Below are 18632 nucleotides of genomic sequence, written 5' to 3' on the forward strand. Positions count from 1 at the left end.
TGGACGGACCAGTCCGCCAGTTTATAGCGGCTTCTTCGTCATCCTTTTGTTGCACCCCGCTTGGCCACACTCCAGCGCCCTGATCCGACTCATCGAGCCACGTTCTTGGGGAAATGAAAGATGAAAATGAAAGGCGTCCCACATCGGCGGTGTCAACACTAGTGAGGCAAAAAAAAATCATCACATGACGACGTCACCATATGACGTATTCTTGACGTAACAGATCGCCAAAATTTGTGACGTCATTATGACGTCGTATAACAGGACGTCACATGGTGACGTCATCCCAGGGCGTCATTGCTTGGTCAAAGGTGGGCCGATCCCTGAGGTAGTGCAAAACAAGGTGAGGTGCAGAGAGCATGCAATACCTCCGATCCTGGAGGCATTGCAAAACCACGTCAGTTGCAGAAAGCTTTCGGAGGGGTGCCCGGAAGGTTCAATACATCGACTTAGCAGAAAAAGATCATGGCTTTCGCCTTAGAGTCGAGTGAGGCGGATGCATGAGGGACCCTGTAAGTTTTTTTGCTGAAGGTGTTTCTATGTTGTAGAGGAGCTATAAATACACATGCAAAACCATGCAACACTTAAAGATGGTATCAGGATAATGTTGAAGCGTTAACGGCATCCAGTTTCTTATCAATTCAGACTGATCTCTCCCACGGAAAAGAGTAATTGCTCCTATGTGTTTGGTCAAAGCCATTAACAGGAGCACGTACTTGACGCAATTAGTTGACAGCGGTCTCCCATGTGACTTATGTTTCACACAGTCACGCATGCGCTGAGCGTAGTCAGTATTCAACAATAATTGATCACTGTAAAGAAATCTGCTAACAAATTATAGTATACAATATTGGCATCCGTAATGGAATTATTCCATCTTTATGAAAAACATTTGGCAGTCGTAGACCTTCCGTTGCAAAAAAAAATATACATGAACCAAAACAAAACAGCGCTAATAATGGTCCCCGAAATAATAAGAAGCAACTGTAATTAAACGATTAGAAAAATAATTTAGCACTAGTGCTAGACTACCTAAGAACATGCATCCCGAACTCAATCAGGGTTGAAGAGAGAGCAGAGCCAGGTCTTTACTACAAGCATTCGGTAGGGACAAGGAAGCGCTGTTTGTAGACGCAGCAGAATACGCGGATCGACGTGCATTCGCAGTGGCAGTCCTCAATACTGATAAACAATTGGTCAGCTCGTGTAGTGTACGCGGCAAAAACCCTGAGGCAGCGGAAGAAGTGGCGATCGCCCTAGCCATCGTTTGCCCCGGTTGCAGATATATCATAAGTGACTCGCAGGCGGCGGTCAGAAATTATGCACAAGGCAGAATTTCACCAGAGGCCGCGGATATCCTCAAAGCGGACGCGAATTATATCACCTCTGAAGAGACGGAAGAACGACACATTATATGGTTCCCGGCTCATACGTCCCCCCACACCCCTGTACCCAACCTCAATGGAGAGGTACATCGCGTAGCGCGAGGTCTCACGTTCCGCGCTTGTGTAGAAAGGTCCTCTCCACGGGATGGAAATCCAGTGGAGGGCTGGACAGAGAGGGACAGAATGTCTAGATACTGTGACATTACAAAATTTTATCAAAAATCCAGGTGTATTTATCCACCCCCAAGCCCCAAACTCGACAGGGCCCAATCGGTAGATTGGAGGCAATTACAAACCCAGACCTTCACCAACCCCGTTCACCTCAGGAGGATATACCCAGACGTCTATTCAGACGATAACTGCAAATTATGCGGCTGGACTCACGCATCTCTTAGGCACATTCTCTGGGAGTACGCGGTTATAGGCGAAGAAAATGCAGTCTCCCCAGATGAAGCTCCAGCGCGGTGGACGGCCGCGCTGCGCAGCTTAAACCTACAAGATCAATTGTGGGCCATCCAGCAAGCCCGTGAGGCGACGAGGAGACAGGGTCTCCGGTCCTCCTAGGGGGCGGCCTAGGCCCAGGCCACGAATTTGCCGGAGTTCTTAATAAAGTTGCTACCACCACCACTAGTTATACTTACGTACATGTCATTGAGATAGCACTCTCGAAGCAGTCAATGCATTCAGGGTGAGAGCAATTAATGAAATTTAAATGTAAGATAGGACGAACAGAAATACTCAGAACGTAACAAAGTGAAATTGAACTGCGTGATACTGATAAGCATTTGTAAGAGCTGCAGTCGAGCGCGAACGCGGTACAAGCAAGGGTGCGCGCGATTTCTCGCAGCCTACATATGCAGCGGTTTCATCTCGAAGCTCCAACAGGAAAGCGCCGGTGAAGGACAGGCTCTCACAGTATCAAGGAAGCAGCCGCTGTGTAACCGCTTTCTCGATTCACGAACGGCCGCTGCGTAGGCAGTCCTTACGCTTCCGAGCAACCGGGACTGGTCATAGGTCTACCTAACCACGGCGACCGATGAGATTCACGTACCGAGGCGCATTTAAGTGTCAGGTTAAGATCGATGCTCTGCGGATGTACTATACGTGATCGCCATTGAGGCAGAAAGGCAGTGGGAAATTTTCTTACGGGTCAAGGGCGAATCGGAGATAACTAAACGGGACACTTGCGTATGCAGGAACTTGTGGGAATGGCTCGACTAAGCGCAGAGATCCATCGCAAAAAAATTGTACACAAGGTCCCGAAGATGAAATGCATGTTCCAATGACGCCGCTGATGTCAAGCACGGTGGCTGCGTTAGCTAGCAAAGTGGTGCCTAGCTGGAATTTATTGCGCGACTACTCCATCGCAAAATGACACCCGTACTGCGGTGTAAACCTTCGCTCAAGGAAACGGTCTGCACAGCAGTTGCAGAGTCATGGTTGCCACGTCGTTGGAGATGCCGGTACAAAATGCCTGCAGGATAACGCTCTAAAGCGAGCTACACCATTTGGGGGCGTATTTCCGTCACGGAACAATAACCTTCATCTGGCATGCTTGCGTTTCTTTGCGTGACAAGCCCGTGCTCGCTACTTTGCTATCAATAATTTATATGTCACGCTGATAGCGCGCACGACATTCGTGACCTGGAAGTACCGGGCGAGCGGCGTTACATCGACGAAAGGCACGCGAAAGAGGTGACCGTTATTGTTGCATGGGAGGGAAAAAATGCGGCTGCTTTTATAGCGCAGCTTGAAAGTCCACTTCCATCTTCGTCGATTTGTTGCATTGCGAATGTCAAGAGAAAGCGAACTTGACACACCGGAGTCACCTGCAGTCATGAGCAGAATGAATGCGTTTATTTCAGCAATAGGCAGATTAATAAAAAGCGTAAATGTCACTAATAGCATTTTAATTATATGGAGAAAGTTACTCCCGAGTACTGGCCACTGCAGAACGTGACAGTAACAAAATTTTACCAAAAATAATGAGACATGAAAGAACGGTGTCTTTGCATGCTAACATCCGCGTGCATTAAGGCTCCCGTTTTGCTGTGAGCTCTCAGTCACTTGTAACAATGACTTTTCAGCTGAGCCATTTAAATAGCATGATACAGCATAACAGAACAATAATAGATCATTTAATAATAAAAATAATGCTAAGAAAAAGAAAGCTCAACCTGACGAGTTGGATGCGACAGCATAATGAATGATAACCACTGCGTTTGGGGACATACAAAGGTAATCACAATTTCTAATAGAGGCTGGTTAAGAAAAGGTAAAAACATACAAACATACAAAAACTAAGGAGCCCTTGCCCTGTATGGAAGATGGGAGCAAGCGAAGATTGACGTGTGCGCGCCTGACGTATTTTCCTTTCTTTCTTTCTTTCTTTCTTTCTTTCTTTCTTTCTTTCTTTCTTTCTTTCTTTCTTTCTTTCTTTCTTTCTTTCTTTCTTTCTATAGCATTACACAATGCTACCTCCTTACTGTTTCCTTCGTCCATGCCAGGCATTGGAAAGTCATCCATAGTGCTTAGCAGCGCAACACTTCAGCTGCTACAGGCAACAATGATGGTCGTGCGTTCATATCCAGGCCACAGTGAAGTGTGGCACGTGAAATCACAAGTCATCACGATAACCTCGATAAAAGATCGGGTTGCCGTATCAGAAATGGCTGATCGCCGACAAGCCCACGATCCAGAGAGCATCACATCACCTGTTGGAAAACGGCGCATACAAATGCGCATGTGACCGGCGCACCTTCGTGGGCCACATTTGCTTGCGCTCGCGGGAGCCGTGTGTTTTGTTTTTTTTTTTTCGGTCACAACTACAACGCCAACAACGACTATATAGCTTTGCTTCTCGGTGGCCACCTCAATCGTACCGCAAGGAAAGGAACGTCTGTGCGCGTAACATTGGCCGCTTCAAACTATCCTATAAAGTGCCTACTGCAAGTACAGTTGCGCAGGGCCCACCGCGTGATGATTCTTCCTTTTGCGAATGGGGGACGTACCCAGCAATGGTCCGTAAGGCAACGCGCGCAGTCGCTCAGCTGCCCACTTTGTTCATGCTGTTGCGGATAATGATGATTAATTATGCCCGTGCGCTTTGTAACTGGTGGGCCTTTAAACCAACCACTCGTTGCGCAATTCATGTGTTTCGACGTCTGGTGCGATTCTACGCTTCTGCCACGCAATATAACAAGCGTTAAGGAGACTCCTCGCACTGTACATGACATTCGTATAGCGTTTTTTTTTTCGAAACAGTTCCAAGGACGGGTGTGTGGAATACCTGGTTGCCACGAGGAAGTCCTCGGTTCGGTTCCAACTCGAACCGAGACTTTTCATCCTTTAGATGCATCTATCTCGAATTTTTGCTCACGGACAACGATGATTTTGCGCTCACAACCAACGGCGCCGGAATTTCTGCGAAACGCGTATAGTGCGCGACAAATAAGCAGCGCCGGTGCATGCACAGAGTTTTTATAACGAATCGAGGCAGACTCTGTGACGTAGTACTAAGTGTGGATATTAGGGTGGTTCGGATGCATGCCGGCGACCCGGATAATGGGTTAAGTCTAATTAATATCTTCTCGTGCATCGCACGTAGGGCACAGTGATTATCCTAAGCTCTTATTTTTAAAGCAATTTGGTGTTACTCATATGACGTACGATTGGGGCCATTTATTTTCTGAACGCCCTTGTTTTCAGGGGTTGGTGGATAAGATGAGAGTCGACAAAAGAAGTTGGTTCCTTGCAGTGCAGCATGTATGAAAAGAGTAGAAATTTCACGTTGTTAATGCAGTTTTCTTGTTTTGCTCGGTCAAGCTTACCTGCGTGCCACAACAGTGTCGCACGAAAATTACACTTCCGTTGTTCCGTCCCACGTGCTCACCTTTCGCGAAGTCTGGATGCATTCACCGAGAACCATTCATCACGTATCAGGGCCACTTCTACGTTAATGGCTGGTCTGGGCAGGGCCTTCTTCGACTTCGTGATTCTCTGTGCGAGGACGCAGCAAGAGAGTGTAAAGATTAGACCTACTGGGCGGTGGTATGGCCGCACACTAAGCGGCATTCAACCGAACTGTCGTTCCGCGTGCGCTCATCTGGCATAATAATGCAGCGCGGGGCTGCATAGATTGCCCAGTAGCGATGGCTTGTGGACTCTTATGCATAAGCAATGCACCCGATTTATTATCGTGATATCGCGTGTGTCATTACGCGACGACACTCATCGAACGAACGTTTTGATCGATCTAGATCGAAACCACCGGTCATACCTCCTCCCTTAGAGTCCGTCCTTCGACTATGGCCCGGGTTATTGGTTGTGTAACGCAGCGGCGCGAGAACTAAAGAGAACGCGCGGGCACCCGCGCTTTGATTGCATACATATGCATCGGCTGCCGAGAAGCTAGGTTCTTTGTTTTCCTCGCGGCCCGAGAAGGAAGCACGGAGGCAACAACGCAACGAGGCCATCCCGACAGCATCTGATCCGCGTGCACGTTAAGCCGATCAACCCGAACTAGTTCAATCACTGCTCACTCGATCGTCGCTGCGCATCGCCAGCGCTGTTTGGTCCAGAAGCGAGATGTAAAGCAACACCGAATGCACGACGCCGCAGTGCAAACAATTGTACCCGGAAACGAGTTAGCGAGCTCGACGAGGCGGTTATGTCAGAATACCCGCTTTCATCTTGGCACTGCAGCGGTGATCTCCATATGCAGCGAGTGTTTGCGATTCAGCGAGCCGAAGTAGTTTGGTGACGCTGCCGCGATAAATCGAGAAACGCGGTGAACAAAGTGGACGTGACTGTCTGTGAACAACTGGACGGGCGAAAAGAGACAAAAATCTAACGCATGAGTTCGTTAACAAGGATTGCCGCGGGGCGTTCATGCGGAAGTAGAGAAATCACGCGTGGATTTAACGGCGCAACGTCTCTTGACAAGCAGCCACACCCACACAATCCACCCCAACACACACACACACACACACACACACACACACACACACACACACACACACACACACACACACACACACACACACACACACACACACACACACACACACACACACACACACACACACACACACACACACACACACACACACACCACCGTACCAAACATGTCACCATACCAACTAGCCCAACTATCGATACTATCACATACATACACAGACGTGCGCGCATGCGCGCACGCGCACTCACTCTTTAGAACGGGTGCGACTGGGTCTTCACAACGCCAATTCACTTTCCTTATAGTGTTCCTCTTTGCGACATGGCAGCAAAGCAAAATCGAGCAGTGTCACGATAATGAGTTAAGAGAGTCATATTGCAACAGATGTCCACACATTGCGGTTACGTATGCTAGAAAATCTGTGCTATTCTACTGACAATACAACCTGTTTCTCACCTCGCCTTTCGTACGTTTCGGAAGGCGCAATCAGTCTAACCGTTACAACATATGCAGCAGTCTCGCAAGAACCGCTCAGTTTTCCTTCTTCAACATATAAAAAAAATTATTCGATTTAACGACCAAATTTTGTACAGTTGGTTATAACGACCGGGGCCTTTTATATTACTCTGATGGCTGAAACATACAAAAGTAGGTCAAATAATGTGAGTCTCTCTTTGTTAAAACCACTGCTCAAATGTGAACGTCGCAATAGTGTCACTCTAAAACACACTCAACAATGCCTCTGAAAAAATGTAACACGGACGTGAAGCACCGGCCAAGTGCCATGAGACTTGCGCCGTCGTTCAATCCCGTGAGATATTTTTTGGTGCCATTCTTAAGCTTCACTTATATACCAACTGACCCAACAAAAAGTTTCAGTCTATACTCTCGCACCTCATACCTTTGTTGGTAGGGTATACATAATTTTGTCACGCCAAATATCTTTAATATAACGAGTTAGAGACCACACGAAAGGCGCCTTCCAACCCACATTCGTCTCCCACGCTTTGGTGTAACACTGAGTTTCTTCACGAGGAAGCCATTTAGGCGAAGTATTGATCGAGAAAAGACGCACACGCGCGCCGCGCTAGCCGTCCGCACTTGCTCTGCGAATAGCACAATACCACACGCCAATGACCGTTCCCATTTCGTCGTCCACACCCGAAGAATGAGAATACGCGAACACATAACCCTCGCGACAAAGAGAACAGTGCCTTCATACCCGGGGCACGGAGACATGCGAGCCGCTGGCAGGATTCCTCCTGCTATAGCGGTCAGCGTGATCTCCCCCAACCAACGAACCACCGCGCCTGACGCGTCCAACGTCGGTTGTCCCGCGCTCAGTAATGCATCCAAGCATGCAGAGTGTGCGTGTGGATTGGTGTAGGAGAAGTGGAAGGCAGTTGGAGGGGTGGTTTGGTATGAGTGGTGTGGGATGTACACACAGGGGGTGCGAGGGGACGCGCGCGTTCTTGCGTCGCAATTCCTTCTCGTCGCCTCAGAATACGGCGCCGCGCATAAGGCCTCACGACCACGGTGCTCACCTTGCAGTCTACGCGCTCTGTGGCGCACTTCGGGGTCGTGGCCGCCAAAAGAGCTGGCCGCGGACCACACCGAAAAGGAGGAACGAGTCACCCGGCTCTCCGACATTCGAGGAGGGCAAGAGCCGACACCGAAGGCGGCCGCCATGTCTCGCTGACCCTGCATTCATCCTGTCGCGGACGCTAGTCTCGCATCCCCGACACCGCGGGATGTTACGTGCAGCACGACGGAGGACTGCCGCGGCCACCACTCAATCGCGTCGCACAACGTGTTCGAAGCGCTGCCCGCTCGCTCTCCGACCATTGTGTGCTGATGCTCAAACTAAGGAGAAGGAAAGATGCGTGTTACTCGATGCACGAATCTTCGTTTTTCTTTTTGTCTTTACGGCGCGGAATACATTTTGCCTGTGGAAAGCGCGCTCAAGTACGCTCACACAGTAGCAGCCTTATAGAGCTAAGGGCGTTCTGAGAGCGCACCTATTTTGAGTATTCATCGACTCCGCGTCGGCTCCGAAAAGAGTTAAGTGTCTGCGCGCGAAGCGATTTGCGGGAACGCTGTTCAAATACTTTCTTTCGGCGTGCCGAGGAGTCATCTCTTGCTTTCGAAGAGTCACGCCCGAGAAGCTTCATAGTCATAAGCGCCAGGTTGTTCCGCGCCGAACTGCTGCGCGAATCTATTGAGGCATTCTATCCGTTCTCACGCGCAAGAACGTGGTCACGCGTGCTTAAGCGGACCAGCTTCTGTCAGCGCTGACTAGAATTGCTAGGTACGAGATGTTCCTCTGCAAAATGCGGCCCCTTTTCTCTTCACAGTCAGACAAGGCCGCGTGCGCACATGCACAGACACACACACGGGGTAGTATTTGTTCTACCCAAGAACGACAACAAGCCACAACCGCCTCGCGGTCTATTTTCGCGTCCCCCTTTGTTCTTCTTTTGGGTCGTTGTGCTTGCTCGCTCCACCAGAGTACATCGATGCCCCGAGCGTACAGACCAGTGAAACGCTCAGGCCACTCGAGAAAGCTGAAGAATTAAAAAAAAAATACTGTTGAGAGAAGTTTGTTCTAAACAGTTCAAATGTTCTTAATCCGTATGATTTCGTCGGGACAATCGTGTTGTAAGCATGAGGCCCTCTATAGTCTGTTACAACTGAAGTCCGGAGAGACCCCGCTCTGACGCCCGAAGCGCGACGTCTGATCGCATCCGCGGCTAAAGAAATAGTCCCGCTCATGCACTCGGCAATGTTCTCCGAAGGCGCGGTCAACCGACCGTCCGGCTCATGACTTCAGTCTTGAGTGCGCGCCCATTGGTGCATGCTAGTGTGCATCCGCCTTTGAGGAGGAAATGCTGCGGACTTCTAAATTTATATCCGACTATACAGGCCCGTAGCCAGGGGGGGGAGGCCCTTAGCCCCCCCCCCCCCCGAAATTTTGGTGAAGTAGGCGTTTTTACCAAAAATAAGTAATGAAAGTAGGCGTTTTTCTCAAATAGTTAATGTTTTCAGCAAGTGCCCCCCCCCCCCCCACCCCACCCCGAAAAAAGTTCCTGGCTACGGGCCTGCGACTATAGTATGAGCTGAAACAACCAAAGGCATGTGGAAAATCAGAGAACGCGTGATGCATTCCGTGTATGTGTCTGTTACTTGGGCACCGATGTGACGCCAATTTGGAGGCGCGGACGCGAGTTTCTGAGCAAAGGAGCTTCACCATCAGACGCGCCCATCCGCTGCAATTTAGTGTACTTTTACAAATGTGCGCGTCACGCCACCACTTACTCAACGTGTGTTTGAACAAGCAAAATAGGGTATTGCTCAAGTTTGCGTATGATGTTTGATGGCAATGGTTAGACACGCATATTTTAGTCATTTTGGCTGCACTATGGGAGCAAGCGCAATTTATTTTCCCTAAGCAAACGGCTGGGAATATATGAAGTGGTTTGAAAGACGCGCGCAAGCTTTGTAAGTGTCAGCTTGAAATTGATGTAACTTGCCTCCTGCGAAAAAGCAGCTTAAAGGTACCGTGATACTAAAGTATACCTATTCGTTTTGCATGAACGTTTAATATAATCAATATACAACAAATACAGTTATGCCCTACCTTACAAGTGCATCAAAGCTGACAGACCAGTTCCACTAAAACGAAGTGAAACGCTTTAGAGAGGATGCCAAAAGAATGATGCTGTTGTATACACCGTGTATTATCATCTCGTGGAAAACACGCAGCCAGAACAGTAGCTAGGTGAGAATAGTATATTCGGGGAACTATGCGGTAATTAGCATTAATTAACATTAATTAGCTGTGCGGTAATTAGCATTAAAAGTATTCTTTAGCTTTTTCTGCTATCTGGCGCCGTCTGGCAGGGGCTGTGGCGTCCTGCAGCTGGTTGAAAGGCTTATTACGGCGGCGGCATTTTGCTCGTGGGGTGAAATGCCAAAGCGCTCGGATGCTTAAGTTTATTAGCTACGCGCGTAAGTACTCGAGTTAGTCAACACCAATTTGGAGCTCTTCAATACGACGTTTATTCGTAACGTGCCGTCTTGCTTTGCGACATCCATACACGATGAGTCAACCAATCAACTATTTCGATTATGCCTTGAGTTATCGGTCTGTCGGTCCGTTTGCCTTCGATAAACACAGCCCTTTTCTTCAATCGATTGAATCTGTAGGGTCACGTGAAGAAGCGAATGATTCCAGGGTTTCTATTTGGTTCATCCCGACGTGACGCGGGTTAAAATTTCACTACTGATTCATCCGCGATGAGGACCGCAGTTTAGAGATCCACCTACGTCGTAGCAATGATCTACCTGCGTGAAAATGGCTGATCACAAGGTGGTAGTCATCTTCTGTCTGTACTTAGAATCATAATGTTGAGCTTTTTTTTACCATCTTGTACTCAGTACTGTGTAGCTTGCATGTCCCTTGCGTTCTTAGTCAGGGTGTACAAACTACCTGATTGTTTTTATATGAATACAGGACTTCTAAAGAAAAAAGAAAAAAAAGTTTTCTTGAATGGGTTTAAGCCAGATAACGCGTACAGCATGGTCACCACCCCTGTTCGTGTCAGGTTCAATGCTCAGGTAAAGGCTATAGTATGCCAGTCAGTGCGGCCAAGGGCGCATATGGTGCGATTTGGACAAAGTAAATAATGCTACGCAACGTGTTACCATCTTGCTGCCGGTGCAGTGATAGCGTCCTCGGACTCAAATGATCTCTGCCTCCATTAAGATATCAGAAAAAGAAATGCTGTCAAAGCCATAAAAGCACAAGTAAACTCTTTCTCGAGAGTGTCTGCTACCTGAGCACGCCATGTTTGCTCTCTTGTCCCGTATTCTACGCGCTCTTTAACGTTTTCTCATTTTCGACGTTTACTTTCACACGGCAAAGAACATCCTGAAGCAAGACCCCACGCATTCAACGGCCCGGATTCTTGTCCACGAGAAGCCCTCGTGCAAAGGTCAAGAAAACCGCTTACGGCACCACACGGTCTTGAGTGTTGAAGCACGACAGTCGGCCAAGGATATTAGACAAGCTTCTCTCTAGATGGGTCACCGACTGTCGCAGTAGTAAATATCCTCCATGGGAAACTCGCGGGAAGAAGCAGCGTCCTGCGAGTACGAATGCGTCAGTTGTAAATAGTGCCTGCAATCATGGTTAATTGAGCTACAGTGATTAGACGCAGTGTCTTCGCAATCGTATGCGTCGTGCATATATATATATATATATATATATATATATATATATATATATATATATATATATATATATTTATATATATATATATATATATATATATATATATTATATATATATATATATATATATATATATATATATATATATATATATATATATATATATATATATATATATATATATATATATATATATATACATATATATATATATATGCGTGTCAGCTGTATACGGGGTCTTCGCGTGTGAACTTGGGAGTCAGGTATAGACGCAGGCGCAGACGAATTTGTGTCTGCTATTACAGTTGACTATGGTAAAACTGCAGTAATTGTATAGTGCCAGACAAAGAGCATGAATAATAAAAGGACTCGTCGACGTTTATAACTCTTACTCCTCTTTCGTGGGTACTGCAAAAAGCCAGAATAACGCGACAAGAATTAACGAACGATTTGTTGAACAGCGTGTTTTCTAATGCAAGCATGTGACGTTGCAGTGGCGCGCATTGCAATGACTGCATGCTGATGAGGCATCATTTCTCTCCCCTTAAAAGCCATAACGCAAGGGCGGTTGTCGCGGCAGTGTTGATCTTCGCAAGGATGGTGTTTCCACAAAGGTTTCTTCCGAGCTCCCTTGCACCCTGTTCCTAGTATCTTCTGCTGTCTCCTGCTTGCTACTCTCGCTAAAGGAACAGTCCTCTGATTCAGCTCGACGTCTCAACTGGTCTAGATGTCGCCGCTGAAGATATTGTGCACAATCCATGGAGACCATCCCGGTCACTTGCGTTACATTTTGTCGTACACGCTGATGGCGGGGCGTCTGCCAAATTTTCCTTGGGCGTGATGCAGTCTATCTTTGTTCTAAATTCGTGACCTAACAAACGTTCTGCCGGTGACTTGCCATCCTTTGCAGGGGTTCGACGGTACATGGACCAAAAAGAAAAAGAAAATACGAACTATTCGCGTTTTCAGATCCTTTACCGGATTTTTGTTTAGTATACTGCCTTGAGCATGCATACAGTTCTTCGGTTAAACCACTAAATAGGGGCTGATAGGAATGCTGTCACGATTTGGTGTATCTTGTTGCGTGCCCAGAATTTGCGAAAATCTATGCCCACGAATTGTGGTCCATTGTCTGACACGAACGTTTCCAGAAGCCCAAACAGCGCACATATTGTCCTTGGTGATATGGCAGTTGCTCCCGAGTCTGCGATGACCAAGACCATGTGTCTGTCCATATGGACCTGCGAAATCGGCGTGTAGACGGCTCCATCTTTGCCCGGTAGTCGGCCATGTCGCAGGTACTTGTGCAGGTGGCATCGTCGAGACCTGCGCACAAATGTATACATAGCATGATTTTTACACTCGCAATATGCGGAGTATGGTCCCGGGTACCAAAACAGCGTCTATGCTTTTCATGGAAGCCATACTGGAATATGCCTCATGTAGCAGGATTAACGAATGTTTTTTGCCGCCAAGAGTAGGACAGTGAGGTGCCCCCAGTACAAATTGTTCCTTGCGGTCAGTTCCGTCCTTCCGTTAAAGTGCGATCGGTACTGCTCGTGGCCCTATCGTAGAAACAGCGGCCATCCCTCAATAAACCATTCTTTGAACAATGCAAGGTTTATGTCTCGATCACTCGTTTGTTCCAGCTCTCGGGCGCATATTGCCGTTTCTTCCACGCAATGAATAAAGGGCGATGGCTTAGGTGTTACGGTGTTCGACCGCTGACCTGAAAGACGCGGGTTCGATCCCGGCCACGGCGGTCGCATTTCGATGGAGGCGAAATGCGACCGTCAGTGCGTTGTCAGTGCACGTTAAGGAATCCCGGGTCGTCAAAATTATCCAGAGCCCAGCACTAAGACGTGCCTCATAATCATATCGCGATGTATCAGCACATAAAACACCAGATATTGTGAGCACAATATTCACAACATTCTTCCTTCATCCTCTTCACCTGTATGTAATCATCATCACTGTGAACGTCATCTTCGTTCTGAGTGTTGGTCAGGCGGCTCTGCTGAATAAAAGGCGTCGAGACCACGACTGTGCTGCTGTCTTTCAGAGTGGAGGAGGCTGTATTCGACCCCCAAGTCCTCTACGGCGCCGAGTTCTCCTGAAGCTTCGTTCGGGTCGCCGCTTGCTCCGCCTATCCGCTGTCATGGTCCAAGAAACGCTGCCTGGACCATCCGGTAGTATGAGCACAATATTCACAATATTATTAAAATCCATCTATGGTTGAGGAGAACAGTGATTTGGGCAAGTTGGTTGGTATTAATCTTGAAAACAGCGCAACAACACGAGGACGAAGAAAGAAACAACGGGACGGGCGCTGTTTCTTTGTTCGTCCTCGTGTTGTTGCGCTGTTTTCAAAGTGAATGCCATCTATGGTTACCACACTTGTGCAAAAAACATTCTAACACACACACACACGCACATGTGTACGCGTGTCTTGATCCTTTATTCTTTTGTCAGGTCTCATGTCTTTCATCTTATCTTTATGATTGCATGTGTTACCAAATGAAGCGGTATGAGCCTTTGGACAGAAGATGAAGAAGCACGAGAGCTGGGGCAGGAAAGAAAAGGAGGATGAAGTTGAAAAATAAAGCGGACTAAGATGGACGCCAGTTCCATACTGAAGCTTTAATGCTGTTCCGTTATTTTAAGTAGGAACACTACATTATTTTGGCGCAGCCGGCCATCGAAGCCATCATGTGGGTGACGTTCTTCATTGACGAGACCTCCGAGGAGAAGATCATCTTTTCGAAGTACCAAGTTCAAGACGAAGCAGCGGTAGACCTACCTCGTGAGCTCAGCTCGGAAGAACTCGTGAACCTGGTTGTGGAAAAGGCAGCCGTGGACACTACTGAACTACGTCGGAAAGGTGCTGTGAAAGTGAACTTGCGTGTTCTTGAACCAGCGCGTCGAAAAGACTCAGGATCACGATCTTCGACAGATGAGGTGAGCCTCGTTTTGAAAGCTCTTCAGCGGCAACAGGAACAGATGGTTCAACAAAACCAAATAATGACATCTCTTATAAGCTCTCTGAATGCTGAGAAACCGATGCCTAAATTCGTAGAACCTGATGCCTTCGACGGTGTGTCTTCAAGTCCAGAAAGTTGGCTTGATTTCTACGAATATGCCGCTGGAAAAAACAAGTGGCTCTCTGATGAGGCTAAAATCACCAACATGCGCGTTTACTTGAGAGGTGTTGCGCGAAAGTGGTATGAAACATGCATTCTGGAAGACAGTGACGACTCTTGGAGCCAGTGGAGGAAAAAGTTTTTGACTGCATTCCGAAGCAATCCAGTAGAAAGATGGAACACAGCGCTTAATTTCAAGTCCGAGCAAAGCTGCCTTGTCGAGTACTTCTTTGAGAAACGCCGTCTTTTAAAGCTGGCTGAGCCTTTGCTTCCATCTACGGCCGTAGTTGCCTTAATAATGCATGGATTGCACACTAACGTGTTGAAGCAAGTGCAAATACTGTCGCCAAAAACTCTAGATGACCTCCTCGCGTGTCTTCAGAACATACCATCAGCTTCGGAAACAAGCATAACCGCCGAGTCAAGCAGCTGTTTCAGTCGGAGTAAAGCGGACTGGTCAAGCCACGCTCAGCGAGAACCGAGCCACCTTGCAAGTAGCACAGATAACTTGCCCTGGCGCGTTCCAAGAGGTCGAGTGAATAATATCGACACTGAAGCTCAGGAGTATTCGACAGAAAAAAACTAATAAACGAGGGTGATCAGTCCCACCCGATGACTCCAAATGAGACTGTTTATTTAAGTTGCTCTAGCCTACTTCACATTCCCGTCAAAGTAGGAAACAAACATATGATGGCTCTGGTAGACAGCGGTGCTTCTGTGTCCATTATAAATGCCAAGCTGGTGGATGCAAGTCGCTTGCATAGTGGAAGAATCCTACGAGTACAAGGCTATGATGGAAAAGTAACGTTGCATGATCAGTGGGCCTTTGTAAACATCGAGTTCCAGGGTCAGAAAATAGAGAGCGAAGTGTTGGTGATAGAGGGGGTGACGTACGACTTTTTGCTATCAAGACCAGATATAAAGAAACTAAAGATCAACGTGTACTGGGACGATGTGGTTCTAGTCGAAGGAGTAGCAAGGAACGAGACAAATCAGGGTAGACAAGATAATCTACGAGTTGTCAAGTGCGCGGAGGATATCGCAACGACCTACCCTGAACTTGTATGCATAGGAAGCTATCCTCAGGCGATGAAGTCACACAAGGTTCCTTTCGAACTCGCTGACAAGACCGTCATCCGAAAAGCACCTTACAATATGTCAAGGGAGCGAAAGATGTGGCTCAAGAAAGAGTTGCAGGAGATGCTAGATGCTGATATCATACGACCTTCGGTATCACCCTTCGCTTCTCCCATAACGATCGCACCGAAAGAAGACGGAACCTTCAGATTATGCACCGACTACAGGGTTCTCAATCGTCAGACAGAACTCATACCATTTCCTATGCCGAAGATCGACACAATTATAGATGAGACCGGGGGTTGCCGACATTTTTCCCGCATCGATTTATGCAAAGGTTTCTGGCAGATCCCACTAACTGAAGAAACAAAAATGTACACCGCTTTTATCACGCCATTCGATCTCTACGAATATAACCGGCTTCCTTTCGGTTGGAAAAACTCGCCAGCGTGGTTCCAGAAGATCATGAACGACGTCCTAAAGCCACTCCTTGGTGTTTTTTGTAATGTGTACATAGACGACATTATAGTATTCTCCAAAACAGAGGCTGAGCATCAGGACCATCTATCTCAGGTGTTAAACGCCTTGAGCTTGGCACATCTCAAGGTTAATTTTAAGAAGAGTGCATTCTTTCAACAAAAAGTTGTGTTTCTTGGAAGAGTCTTCGATGGGAACACCAAAAGCACAAAACAAGAGTCCGTCGAGAAGATCTCCCAGTTGAAGAAACCATATGACGTCCATTCACTGCGTGTGTTTTTGGGATTGGCAGGACATTTCCGATCTTTCATAAAGGACTTTGCTGTCAAAACTAGATGCCTCACGCGCTTAACGCAGAAAGAAGTTCCCTTTGAATGGAGTGACGAATGTGAGAGAGTGTACCGTGACTTGGTGCACAGAATTTCTTCTGACCCAGTTCTGCGCATACCAGACTTCACTTTACCCTTTGAATTGAACACTGACGCCTCACATTATGGGACTGGTGCAGTGTTGTATCAAAAATGTATTGAAGCATCTGGCCGAGAAAAGCGACACGTAGTAGGTTACTGCAGTTACACTTTCAAGCCGTCTGAAACAAACTACACTACTACGGAGAAGGAAGCACTGGCTGTTCTGAAGGCCGTTGACTACTTCCGCACGTACCTGGAAGGTACGAAGTTCACTTTGTTCACCGACCACCAGGCACTCACTCATCTCTTGAATATGACCCAAACTAAAGGGCGTATCGCCAGATGGGTGAATTACTTGCAGCAATTTGACTTCACCATCTCGCACCGACCAGGACCGCTTTTAACCGATGCAGATGCTCTATCAAGATTGATGGTACAAAACAACACAGAACAATCTGAAGAAATCAATGAAGTGAAGCTGTGGGAAGGCTCAGAACAACTGGTTTTTACTGAAGGTCGGTATCAAGTCCCACCAACTCTTGTTTCCAAAGTGCTTTACTTGTACCACGATAGCCCAGAATCTGGAGGACACGACGGATTTTGGCGTACCTACAACAAGTTGGTCAAGAGGTTTACGTGGCCTCACACGAAGAAAGACGTCAGTCAGTACGTTCGTTCATGCCATGTGTGTCAAGTACACAAAGTCAAATATAAACAGCCTACGGACACCATGATACTACCTTGCCACTCGAACGTGCCTTTTGAAGTAGTTCACCTGGATTTCGCCGAACTTAACAAAAAACGGGAAGGAGTCAGAAAAACGCAAGCTTTTCTGCTGGCCATAGATGAATGCACCAGGATGGTCGCGGCACGAGCAGGAAAAGAAGATGCAAATAGCGTCATAACCCTTCTCGAAAGAGACATGTTTAGAACTACGCAGACAATCGTATGCGATAACGGCCCCGCGTTCAAGAGTGAAAAGCTAGCAAGATGGGCTCGAGATCACAATGTATCGATCAAGTTCTGTGCGCCATACCATCCTGCGGCGAATGGGCTTGCAGAACGTGCCATACGGGACGTGAAACAGTACATCAAGATGTACGATAGTTTTCCTGGTGGATGGAAATGTTCTTTAGAAGCAGCCATAAAACATCATAACCGATCCTACACAAGTGGCTTGGGGTGCAGTCCACAGTACGCTTCTACAGGAGAAACCCCTATTCTGCAGGCAGACCGTGAGTTGGGACTCTTGGAAAACCTCAAGATTGTCGAGGAGAGGCAACAAAAATCACAGGAGGAGAGGTACCGAAAACGAATGAAAAAGAATTTCGACAAGAGGCATCGAGCAGACATGCCAGACATTCAAGTCACCGACCTCGTACTAGTGAGAAAAGGAATAAGAGATTCCAGTGCCAAATTTTACGGGCCTTACACTGTGACCAAGACAGCCGCCCAGAACGGAATTTTGAAGACTGTCTGGTACACTGGTGAACGTGGATCAGTTGAATGTGCTTCAATTGGGAATGTCTTCAAGTATTACCCCAGGAGGGGTAATTAAAAGAAAGCGGGAAGGGTGAAGCGGTATGAGCCTTTGGACAGAAGATGAAGAAGCACGAGAGCTGGGGCAGGAAAGAAAAGGAGGATGAAGTTGAAAAATAAAGCGGATTAAGATGGACGCCAGTTCCATACTGAAGCTTTAATGTTGTTCCGTTATTTTAAGTAGGAACACTACACCAAACAAATAAAACGGGCTACTCGTACACAAAACAGCTGCTGCTATAGTCCAACAACGGCGGCATGACGAATGTGATAGGTGCTGCATTGACGATAACGTTACGACGGGTCACATGTAGTACGTCGCGCTTCCGGAACAGTTTTATATGGGGAGTCAAACCCACGACCTCGCGGGCGATAGGTGCTGGGCGCTCTACCCAGTGCGCTACCGACACACAGA

The 18632-nt window shown here is 47.4% G+C and overlaps 1 protein-coding gene across 2 annotated transcripts; it reads left to right on the top strand.

The window, feature by feature from the left end:
* Window positions 1-13486: 13486 nt before the first annotated feature.
* LOC125758462 (uncharacterized) lies at window positions 13487-18412 on the top strand. Of its 2 annotated transcripts, none has more exons than XR_007416099.1 (2): window positions 13487-13763; window positions 18258-18412. XR_007416099.1 is itself a non-coding variant. In XM_049415760.1 (2 exons), the coding sequence occupies exon 2, from the start codon at window positions 14284-14286 to the stop codon at window positions 15298-15300; it is 1017 nt and encodes a 338-aa protein (XP_049271717.1). In that variant the 5' UTR covers window positions 13505-13763; window positions 14098-14283; the 3' UTR covers window positions 15301-18004. The 2 variants fall into 2 exon arrangements, 1 of the variants encoding a protein (XP_049271717.1); XM_049415760.1 differs by lacking the exon at window positions 18258-18412 and adding an exon at window positions 14098-18004 and having other exon boundaries at window positions 13505-13763.
* The last annotated feature ends 220 nt before the right edge of the window (window positions 18413-18632 follow it).

This window comes from Rhipicephalus sanguineus, chromosome 1 (assembly GCF_013339695.2).
Source record: "Rhipicephalus sanguineus isolate Rsan-2018 chromosome 1, BIME_Rsan_1.4, whole genome shotgun sequence".
Classification (NCBI taxonomy): domain Eukaryota; kingdom Metazoa; phylum Arthropoda; class Arachnida; order Ixodida; family Ixodidae; genus Rhipicephalus; species Rhipicephalus sanguineus.